General features: G+C 33.2%; 1 protein-coding gene across 3 annotated transcripts; it reads left to right on the top strand.

The window, feature by feature from the left end:
• Positions 1-340: 340 nt before the first annotated feature.
• LOC129871706 (zinc finger BED domain-containing protein RICESLEEPER 1-like) lies at positions 341-2,028 on the top strand. 3 transcript variants are annotated; one of them, XM_055946671.1, is made up of 3 exons: positions 341-1,413; positions 1,494-1,554; positions 1,644-2,028. In XM_055946671.1, exons 1-2 carry the CDS (start codon positions 420-422, stop codon positions 1,526-1,528), a joined length of 1,029 nt encoding a protein of 342 aa, XP_055802646.1. In that variant the 5' UTR covers positions 341-419; the 3' UTR covers positions 1,529-1,554; positions 1,644-2,028. The 3 variants fall into 3 exon arrangements, with proteins under 3 accessions (XP_055802646.1, XP_055802645.1, XP_055802644.1); XM_055946670.1 differs by having other exon boundaries at positions 1,676-2,028; XM_055946669.1 differs by having other exon boundaries at positions 1,494-1,972.
• Positions 2,029-11,887: the final 9,859 nt, after the last annotated feature.

Below are 11,887 nucleotides of genomic sequence, written 5' to 3' on the forward strand. Positions count from 1 at the left end.
AAAGAATTTTAAACTTTCAGGTTGTTACTAGTCACAAGGGTGAAGAAATGGCCCGTTGTATTAGTAAGTGTTTGCTTGATTGGAAATTGGAGAAAATAATCACTATAACTGTAGATAATGCTTCTTCTAATGATGTCATGGTGAAAGAGTTACACAAACAAATAGTTAATTGGGGATCTAACATGAAATGTGGTAACCATCTTCACGTGAGATGTATGGCTCACATTTTGAATCTTATTGTGCAAGATGGCATGAAAGAAGTTGGTCCATCGATCAAACGTGTTAGGCAAATGGTGAAATATGTTAGACAATCTCCCGCAAGGATTAGAAAATTTAAGGAATATTGTGAACTAAAAAATATAAACAGTAAGAAGTCATTATGTTTAGATGTTCCAACCTGGTGGAATTCGACCTACTTGATGTTGGATGCCGCACAACATTTTGAGAGTGCATTTGATTACTTTGATCTCGAAGATGGTGGATTGTCAACTTATCTTGCTAATCATGTTTGTGAAGATGGAAGTGTTGCAGGTGTACTTGAAAGTGATGATTGGCAAAAGGTAAGTAATATGGTAATATTTCTTAAAAGATTTTATGATCTAACTGAAAAGGTTTCAGGTTCACTCTACGTCACTTCTGCTGGTCACTTTGAAGATATAGTTGAGCTTCACAATCATTTAAGAGAGTGTATGGAAGACAATGATCCTTCTTTGGCAAAAATGGGAGAAAAAATGAAACAAAAGTTTGTCAAGTATTGGGGTGCTCCTGAAAAAATGAATAAAGTGCTTTTTATTGCCTCTATCTTAGATCCTCGTAACAAACTAGAGTATGTTGGCGACGCACTTGAGGATATGTTTGGAGATGAAAAAGGGAGTGAAATAAAAGATGAAATGGTGACTTACATGAAATCTATGTTTGAAGAGTATGTAGCAAAATTCTCTAATGTATCTCGACGCCCATCTACTCTCTCTGATTTATCGGGTCAGACATCAGATTCATCTATCTCTAACACTAGCACAAAATCAACAAAAGTAAGAAATAGGATCCAAATGAAGAGGAACAAACTAGATGGTACAGGTTTGGGTAGTAAGTCGGAGTTGGAAAGGTATCTTAGTGAAGAACTAGAGCCGACTGATGATGACGACAATTTTGATATCTTGTCGTGGTGGAAAGTTCATTCTCCTAGATATAAAATTCTTTCCGAGATGGCTCGTGATGTGTTGGCAATTCCAATTTCTAGTGTGGCATCGGAATGTGCCTTTAGCACCGGAGGCCGTATTCTTGATTCATTTAGGAGTTCTTTGACTCCGAAATTGGTGCAAGCTGTTATTTGTCTTCAAGATTGGCGTCGAAATGAGTCTTATCCCATAAATGTTGAAGAAGATTTTAATGACCTTATGAAACTTGAACTTGGTATGTTTTTCAGCTTTGGTATTTTATTTTTATATTTTTTTACTTTGTTTAATTATTGACACATTTTAAATTCTTTTTAGCTATGGATGATATTGATTTGCATTGTTCAAGCTGAAGGTGTGTAGTGTGCTGCTGCTGCAGGTAGTGTTGCAGCTTATGTTGTTTGTTGTTGTTGTGTGTTGCAGCTGAATCATTTTGTTGTTGTTGTTGCATGTTGTATGCTGTTGCAGCTTATTGTTGTTGCTGGTTGATTGTGTTGCAGCTTATTGTTGCTGCAGTGCAGCCTGCAGCCTGCAGGTGTTGTAGTTTGTTGTTGCTGCTGGTTGTAGTGTGTGTAAGGAGCTGCTGCAGGTGTTGTTGCTGCTGGTTGTAGTGTAGGGAGCTGCTGAAGATGTTGAAAAGGAAGTAAGTTGTGATCTAGTTTGTTGGAATTGTTGATGCTGAAGAAGGTGCAACTTGTTGGAGATATGTTGCTTCTAAAGATGTGCTGAAGAATAGCCATGTAGTGCTCTAACAACTTCAGATTGGTTGTTGTTGACTTAATCTGAATTTGCTGGTGTTGGTTGTTGCTTGTTGTTGGCTCCAAGTAAATTGCATCCTTCAAGTTGCAAAATCATTTTGAGTGCATTAATTTGGTGGTAGTCTCTGCTGTTGTTATGTGATGTTTCTGCATAGGAGAAAAATGGCTCCAGGTGTTGTGATTGTCCTCCCCACAGCTGTAAGGTGAACTCTGAAGCCTCCAGTAATCTGCATTTTCAGAAATTGTTGGAGCTGTGAATTTGGTGCCTTGAGTTTCTGCACTTTGTTGGGGTTTTGTTGATGTTGGAGAGTGAGTTGGAGAGGGACCAGGGCATGTGCAACTACAGCTTGTTGGGATTTGCTGCTCCAGTAACCTGCATAAACACACAAACAAACAAATAAACAAGAGCAAGGGCCTCCAAGAGCTGGAGTTGTAGTTGTTGGAAGTTGCTGTTGCTCCTCCATGTTCAACTTCAGTTTGCAGATTGTAGTTGTTGTTGTGTGATGTTTGATGTGATATTCTTGATGAGCAGCTCCTTCCAGGGTGATGTGAATGCACCTTCCATAGTTGTATTTGTACCCTTGTCACACCTACACAAGAAAGATCAAACAAATGCAAACAACCAACCAAGCATAGTTGTCTTCTCAGATTGTGCCAATGTGTTGTGAACCTGTATCGAATCTAAATTTTGAAAATACCGAACCGAATACCGAACGCCCAGCCCTACATTTTACCTTAAATTTAGTGCTCTCAATTCTTGAAACTTGACAAGCTAATTTGGGGCCCTATTTGTATTCTGATTGTGGTCAAATTTTAAGCACAAGTACCTTGATTTATTAGGGACCTAGTGATGGATTCAATTTTGAAATTCCCTTAAGGGTTCCCACAAGTCCATTTTGACCCAATTTTAGGCTCATAATATATTATAGCAATATGAGTATTTTTTTCTTATAGTTATGCATAGTTTATGATATTGATAGTATTGTGGGATCCAAAGGATATAAAGAAGAGACAGACAACTCGTGGATGGTCCGAGTTTGTTGTTCGGCTTCCAAGTAGGCTATGGTCTACTTTTATTTAGATTGTGCCCCATGAAATAATGCTTAGTATAGATTGCATTTGGGTTAGGAATGTATGTGATGGGCTTGGGATTGCTCCTTTATTCCTATTTTCATGATTCTTCTACGAGCCTCAGGCTCGTATTGGGTTGAGGGATCCTTAGCTTAGGCTGTAATCAACTTTCATCTCGTATCTCTCCATTTCTGTTATTTCTTAGTATTTATTTGCTTTGATTTATAATAGGATTTAATATTTTATCATTTTCACTACTAAAAAATTGTAGATAAACGAAGGCTAAAAAAGATGGATTGCGTCGCTTTTTTGGTCAAAATCGATGAAAAAGCGATTCAGTCACTTCTATCCTTTTTACCTTGACTCTTTTAAAAAAGCAATGGACTGCATCGCTAGTGAATGACACTTTCTGTCGCTTTTAGTTTTTTTTATTTTTTTTTAAAAAAATGCGAAGTTTTTCATTACTTTGTTCTTCATATTGAAGAACAAAGTGACGGACAATGTTGACTTTTTTTCCAGAAAAGAGATGGATAGGGATGCATTGTTTGTTGCTTTGTTCTTCATATTGAAGAACAAAGTGACGAACAATATTTTTTTTCTAGAAAAGCGATGGGCACAGACGCATTGTCTGTCGCTTTGTTCTTCATATTAAAAAATAATGAAAATAAAGTGACGGACTATGCATCCCTATCCATTGCTTTTTCTGCAATATTTTTGACAATAAAAACTGACAGTTTCTGCTACCCACTTGAACATCCATTTCAATTCACATAAGCCCATTCATATCATTCAACAAACAAAAATAATACACAAAACATATAACAACAAACTTAATTAAACATTTAAAAACACAAAATTCTTAATTTAAAGACTTATAAAGTCTTTTAAAGTTTGTACAAAAACCAACAAAATGTTTTATTAATCAAAGGAGGATGGTATCTTAAGGGGTGGACTTTATATACTCTTCATCTTCATCATTGTCTGAGTCATCGGTAGGATGGACTCTCTTGAAGAACAGAATGCATAATTAGGCCGACGAGCGAGGTTAAACACTTGTTCTTTTATTTGCTCAATGTTTTTGTTCAGCTTCTTTTCTTTTCTCGTACTTCGCCAATACACGTGTAAATTCAGATATCTACTGCGATTGTAGCTATCTGAACATTGTCAATTACCTCAACTTGGAGTGATGATCCAATACCTTCTAGACTGGATTGGATTCTTCTTATAAATTTTGCCTTTATATATCCCTTCTACCACTTTTTTAGTCCAAATTTGAGTGAAATCATCAGGCATGAGATGGACCGAATCGCTCATCTTACGTACATGCCGCTCATACACTTTCTGCATATTAAAAATAAAACTTAATATAAAAAATATATAAATAATATATATGCACTATATGTTTTAAATAACTTACATAAGATCATTCGGCCCTTTCCTCCACCCACTCGTCTTGATCCGACTCATTATTCTTCTTTTTCACATGAGGTCTCTTGAAAACTTCAATATGAAGAGGAGGATGCCCCAATTATTTTTCCTATAAATAAGAATACAGTTTTAGATGATATCAATCAAATAATATTTAATCAACTAATAATTTATATGAATTAAAAGTTAAAATTTAAAAATTTACCATCTTCTTCGTGATTGTTCCAACACTTTCTGCACCTCCGGTGTGCAACAAGCCACCCTTAACACTGCCTCTAGCTTTCTTGTCTTGTTCAGACAAAATCTTGAATTCATCGATATCCTAATACCGACATAAGTCCTCAAAGACATTTGGTAACATCCAACTATCAGGTGTTCTTAAATTCTAAAATATTTTTAGCCAACTAGACAGTCTTGCGCTCTCTTTTCTCTCAAATGTGGTTGCAATGACCATATTGTACTTGGGCTGCCAAGTACACAAAATGTAAAAAAAGAGTGAATATCGTTAGATAATTAATAAAGTAAAGAATACTAAAAAATATTACACTTAACTAAAAATATATAACTAAACATTATATACCTCAAGTTCATTAAATATTGTCTGTCGTATTCTATTTGAAATCTCGCGCCAAGAGTGATAGGGCTCCATATAAAGCCTCCTAACACTCTCTTGCAGAGCCGTAGCAGCATCATTTGGCGGATGCCACCTGCAAGACATATAAGAAACATGTTAGTTCATAACTAATATATTAATGTAGAAGAAATAAATAAATAATTAAATAAATAAATAAGAAATTTAATACATAACAAAACAAACTTACGATGATCCATCTAGCTAGATCATGACTCTACCAAGCTTGTTCTTCTAACCAGTTGCTAACTCAGGTGTATCCTTCTCCATATTGGGTGATGCAGCGTGAGAAGTTGAAAGTGATACTCCAGGATAAACACAACACTGAGTCAATAGAGAAGTATCGATCATAGCATCTGACTCAAGACTGGTATCTCTAAGTCTGAGGCTAGATAGATGAGGAAATATAGATGTGGGAGATGAAACTGTGGAAGATGGAACCAGGGGAGATAATAAAGTTTGTGCTCGAGGTTGAGCCTATATAGGTAGGAAAGTGTGGCGAAGTATAGGTCTGGAATGTGAAGTAGAAAGAGCGTCATGTGGACAACGATACTGACTATGATACACTAATGGATCCATAATCTCAAATGGAACAATATGAATATGTATAGGACTATGACGACACTGCTGATCCAACGCAGAAGAAATATGTCCTATAATATCCTCAGGATCAATAGGCCTCCTAGCCTTCTTCTTTTTAGCTTTACCAGAATGGCTAACCCCAAGATAATCACGAGATCTATCACCATCATCACCTGATGACATTTGTATGCAAATTTACATTACAATATATAAAAACATAAATTAAATAAATTTTGTGTCAGCAAAATAAATTAACTTACATACTAACTATAGTCTATCATTCTCCTTCTCTTCCTCCTCGTTTGTCTCATTTTCATCATTATCCCATTCCTCCTCCTCAGTTGTCATCATGCCTGAATGATTTATTTTTCTCATTTATTTCTTCCTCAAGATTTGGCATTAGCTCATCATCAGAAACTTCTTCTAATATGTGTTAGGGATGTTCTAGTATGGTTTTCAATTCAACATCAACTTGTTGTTGAACAACTGTGACATCATTTTGGTATGCCTCATCTAACACATTCTCAATTTCAATCCTTCCATAGGCCTAATCTTTATAAAAACTCACCAATTAGCTTTATTTCTAAGCAATAGATATGTAGCGTAATACAATTGCTTATCATTTTGGGCAGTGATAAAAGGATCATAGCTTCTGTATTGTCTGGTGTGCTTAACTTTCAATTATATTATGTTGTTGGTCCATTATATTGCCTCTATGTGATGGGTCAAACCACTTATACCGACTATCTTTATTTAGGCCAACTTGAATATCTTACTTCAATAATCTCCAGAATCACATCATAATATTCAATAGTTTGGCCATTACCGTCGACATCACCTCAAACGCACACACCGCTATTATTAGTTTTATTATACTTAGAAACTTCTTCAATTTGAAACTTAAAACCATTCGCACAATACTTATTCATTTATTGAATTTGAGATTCAGGTCCAAGTGTAACTTCTCTCACTAATGAAAAATGTTACGTATTTGAGTATTCATCATAAACCTACATATATATCATTCAAAAAGAATATACAATTTAATCTAATGAATACATTATACCTATTGATTCAATATATAAGCTTTCATACTTACATATTTTTTCATCCATTTGAAAAATCTCGTATATATGGCTTCATTACCCCATGTGTTTACGAACAAGATGATAATTGTACATTGAGATTTGTTGATAGTTATAAAACACTTATTAATATGTAGTTTGATAATATTATTTTGATACTTACTTAATATATGGTTGAATCTCTTGACAATTAAGAAAAATATGTATCACAACTGATTGTCTTTCCATACTAGTGAAGTATCGCCTTCCACGCTTTTTATATCCTCGACTACTTTGATTAAAAATTGATATCGGTGAAAATATAAGATCACTATCATCCTCATCATTGCGATTGGGCTTATTTCTCCTACATGACACTTCATTCCCAAAATAATAAGAATAAAAATTATCAGTTTCTCTCGCAATATAACCTTAAACAACTAATCCTTTGATCTTTTCTCTTTTCTTAATTGTTTGTATGCAACTACTTATGTGTATATATCTATATATGATAGCTAATAATTAATGAAGATTAAGAAAAAATAATTTAATGAATATAATGAAAAACATTACCTTTCAAATGGATACATCCATCTTGTTTGAACAGGACCTTCAAGGCAGGTCTCTTGTACAAGGTGAATTGGAAGATGCTCCATCACATCAAAAAAACCACATGAAAAGATTTTCGCTAACTTGTAGTAATAACATGAATAGTTTCCTTCATCCTGTCTAAATTACTCTCCAACAACTTTTCTAAACACAATTTTTTTAAAAGATACTTATCTCTGTGATTGGTTTCCATATCCTGTCAGGTAGATGGCTAAAAGCGATAGAAATTAAATTTTTCATGAATACATGGCAATCATAACTTTTCCTAAATTTGAATCATATCCCTCTGGCATTCTCAAATTTTTAAGCCACTCACAAATTTTACTTTTCTCATCTAAAGTGAATGAAAAACTGACTTTGGGCTTAACTATTTTACCATTTTGTAATTTCTGCAGTCATAATTCTTTTCTCCTACAATATTCATTTATGTCCATTCTAGCTTTTGGATTGTGTTTTATCTTTTCCTTAATATCCATCACTTTGTTAAATAAATTACCAAAATAATATTTTTCAATGTACATTATATCAAGATTATGCCGTAGGAGATTATCCTTCCAATACGACAACTCTCAAAATATGGTGTGTTTGGTTCAATTATGTTGAACACCATATTCAGGAAGCTTAGAATGTGAAGCTTCTGTAACTTTAGAAAATTGAGAATCTCTCTCCCAAATTTGATGCCCTGTGAGTAATGGAGATGGACGGTGATTTTCGATCTTATTTTTTTTGAATACATTTTTTATCTTTCTAAACTCGTGGTCCATTGGCAAGAACTAAAGATGATGATCAAATCATGTATTTTTTTCTGCCATGCTTTACAGTGAATGCTTTACTATTTTTCATGCAATGTGGAGAAGCCAGCTTTCCAGTTGTCATCCAACCAGAAAATATTCTATATGCGGAAAAATTATTAATAGTCCACATTAACGAAGCACGCATAATAAAATTTTACTTAGTTGATATATCATAAGTCACAACACCATCAAACCACAACTATTTTAGCTCATCTATCAATGGCTGTAGATAGACATTAATCAAATATTTTGGATTACACGGATCCAAAATAACACAACTTAAAAAAATGTAGGGAATTGTCATGTATATTTCAAGAGAAAGATTATACGGAGTAAGAAATATAAGCCAAAAAAATAAGGTGAGATAGAATTAGAGAATGGTGGGAAGCCATCAGCACACAATCCTAATCTAACATTTCTTGGTTTACTAGCAAAATCAGAATATATCTTATCAAAATGCTTCCATGCTTTCCCATCAAATAGATGAGACAAGACACCCGACAACCTTCTATATCCACGATACAATCTCATATGTGGGGCAAACCTCATCAATGCGTACAACCTCTTTAATCTAAGAATAAGAGGTAAATAATGCATCGCCTTAACTGTGGCCATCTTTCCAGCAGGAGTTCTCTTATAACGAGCATGTCCACGAAACTTATAATTTTCTAATTCACTATCAGTATTGTAGAACAACATGCAACCATTAACACAACAATAAATTCTATCATAAGACAATCCTAACTTGAAAATAATTCTCTTTGCCTGATAGAAGTTCTTAGGTATGTTAAACTCTGGATTAACCAATTCATCCAAAAGATCAAGTACTGAGTCCATAGAGGCATAAGGAAGACAAAGCAGAAGGCGGATTTCCTTCACATAGTGGACGACTAAGAAGCGTCTTGCTTCTTCATTTGGAGCTTCATCAAAATATTGTTCGGATTTCATTCCACCTTGAACCCCAAAAACATCATTGACAATTTCATGAACTCTATCATGTTGAATTCTATCATGTGGAACCCTATCACGTTCAACTCTAATTTGACCATGTGGTGCAAGCATATTATATTTATCCACGGGCAACACATTATAAAATATACCATTCAATTCATTTGTTTCTCCATGATCAACCCATACAAAATATCTAGGCTTAAATCCATTATCATACAGATGAACCATAATCATATATGAATTATAAAATTCCAAGCACATGCATTCACGACAGGGACACTTAACTAATTCATTTTTCTTAAAAATATCAAGTGTTAGTGTATGATCAATAAAATTTCTTATACTGTCAATAAACTCAGATTTCAAACCACCACCAATTTCATAATGCATGTTATACATCCACAAATGATGATCCATCTACAAAATTATAGATATTCAAGCTTAATTAGTTAATAAAGACTACAATTCATCGAGATTTCTAAAGTTCACCACCTAAGTTCATAAATTCTACTATTCAAGATCCTTCTAAAGTTCACAACCTAAAATTCACAAATCCTACAATAATTCAAGATTTCTAAAGTTTAAACTTAGTTCATAAAGACTACAATTCATCAAGATTTCTAAAGTTTCAAACCTAAGTTCATAAAAAAAATTCAAGATTTCTAAAGTTCACAACCTAAGTTTAAATAAATACTACAATTCAATATTTTTAAACTCTAATTATCTTAATTAGTTCATAAGAACTACAATTCAACAAGATTTCTAAAGTTCACAACCTAATTAATTCAAGCTATAATTAATTTTGTAATTACAAGTTCTACTTAAGTTCTATTTCATGACATTCAAGTTGGATTTTCTAAGTTAAAGTACAAAATTTCAACTTTCAAGTAAAATTAAGGTTGAAGTATCTAAAACTCAAGTTCATGACAACATAAAGTTCTAAATTCTAATTAATTAGTTCTAAAGTCTAAAATTCAAAATTTATACAAATCAAAATAATTTCTAAGTTCAACGACTTCAAAAATCCTAAAATTCAAGTTCATAACATTTAAGTAGAATTTTTCTAAGTTCTAAACTCATGACATTCAAGTTGAAATTTTCTAAGTTAAAGTACAAAATTACAAATTTCAAGTATAATTTATAAAGTTCTAAAATTCTAAAATTTAAGTATCTAAAGTTCAAGTTAATCACCACATAAAATTCTAAGTTCTAATTAGTTCTAAAGTCGAAAGTTCAAAATTTCTTCAAACCAAAAACATTCCTAAGTTCAACTTCAAAAATCCTAAAATTCAAGTTCATGACATTGATATCTAATATCTAATTAGTACTAAACATAAAAAATCATACAATCCAATATTTTTCTAAGCTCAACTTTCAAACATGCTATATTCAAAAATTTCTAACTTCTAATTATTTCTTAGTTCTAACTTCTAACTTCAAAAACACTTCAATTCCAACTCAAAAATACCAAATTCACCATCTAATTCACAAAAATTCAATTCAAATAAAGCCTTAAAATCAAAATTAAAACTTCATTCACTAATTCGCAATCAAATATACAAACTAACTATATTAGTAACATAACTTCTACAAATTAAATAGAATAAACTAACTGACAAATAAAAAATTAATCAAGTTGAAGAAAAACTAACAAAAATTCAAAGTCCTAACCTTAACAAGAAGAAAGAGAGAGGGGGAGATGAGGAAGCGTGGTGGGCGTGCGGAGGTGTGGTAGGCAGTGGTGGTTCCAAGGGAGGTGGTGTGGCTGGTGGAAGATGACAGAGGCGTTGGATGGCGGGGGTGGGAGTGGGGTTTAGAGAGAAGGAAGAGAGAGAAGAGAGAAAGAGAGAATGAGGGAAAAATTCTGTCTAGCATCCCACATATTTTAAGAAAAGCGATAAATTGTGTCGCTATGTCCGTCGCTTTTTTAAAAATGTTTGGCCAAGATTTTGACCAAAAAAGCAACGGATAATGTGATGCTATCCATCGCTTATTTAAAATATTTGACCAATCATGATGGACAAGCCAGCGACGAATGCTTTTTTATTTTAAAAAAAATGATAAATTAAAATTAAATATAAACGACGGACGACATCGTTATTAATTAATATATAAATAATTATTTAAATTAAAAAGTGACGGACGACGTTTATAATTTTATAAAATAATTAATTATTACTTATATATATTTTTGGCACAAAAATCTGTCAAAATAAGTGACGGACTTAGCGTCGCTGTCTGTCGATTTTACTAAAATAAAAATAACAAAAGCAACAGACATCGTCGCAATTTGAGTCGCATTTCTTAGACACGTTGTCCGCCGTTTTTTGATTCGTCATTTTTTGTCATTTTTTTAATAGTATTTGAAGGAGAGAAATTTTAAAATAGATGCAAGTCGTATTTTTTTAAATGCATTTCCATTAATAAATACATGATACACATATAACACGCGTTCTCTAAACTGGTAAGATAAAATATTACTACTATGTTTTGATTTGACATCGTCAAGTTGATCATGACAATGGCTACAAGGGAGAAGAAAATAATTGAAAATAATAAAAGGGAAATAAATGATGCACCAATTAGATTGAGAACTTTCTACGTATTAATTTAGTATTAGGAAAGCACATGCAGTCTAGAGGCTATTTGCCTAACTAATAAGAATTTGGACCATACTGTAGTGCGACTTTCAAGGACTATATACTTTATTATCTTCCTCGTGCATTTGTTTACTCATTCCACGTTGTGTCATACATATTCAAAAAATTAAAGAATCTTTTCATGCTCCCTCAACTCAGTACGTACACACATAAATGATAAATGC

This window comes from Solanum dulcamara, chromosome 10 (assembly GCF_947179165.1).
Source record: "Solanum dulcamara chromosome 10, daSolDulc1.2, whole genome shotgun sequence".
Taxonomy (NCBI): domain Eukaryota; kingdom Viridiplantae; phylum Streptophyta; class Magnoliopsida; order Solanales; family Solanaceae; genus Solanum; species Solanum dulcamara.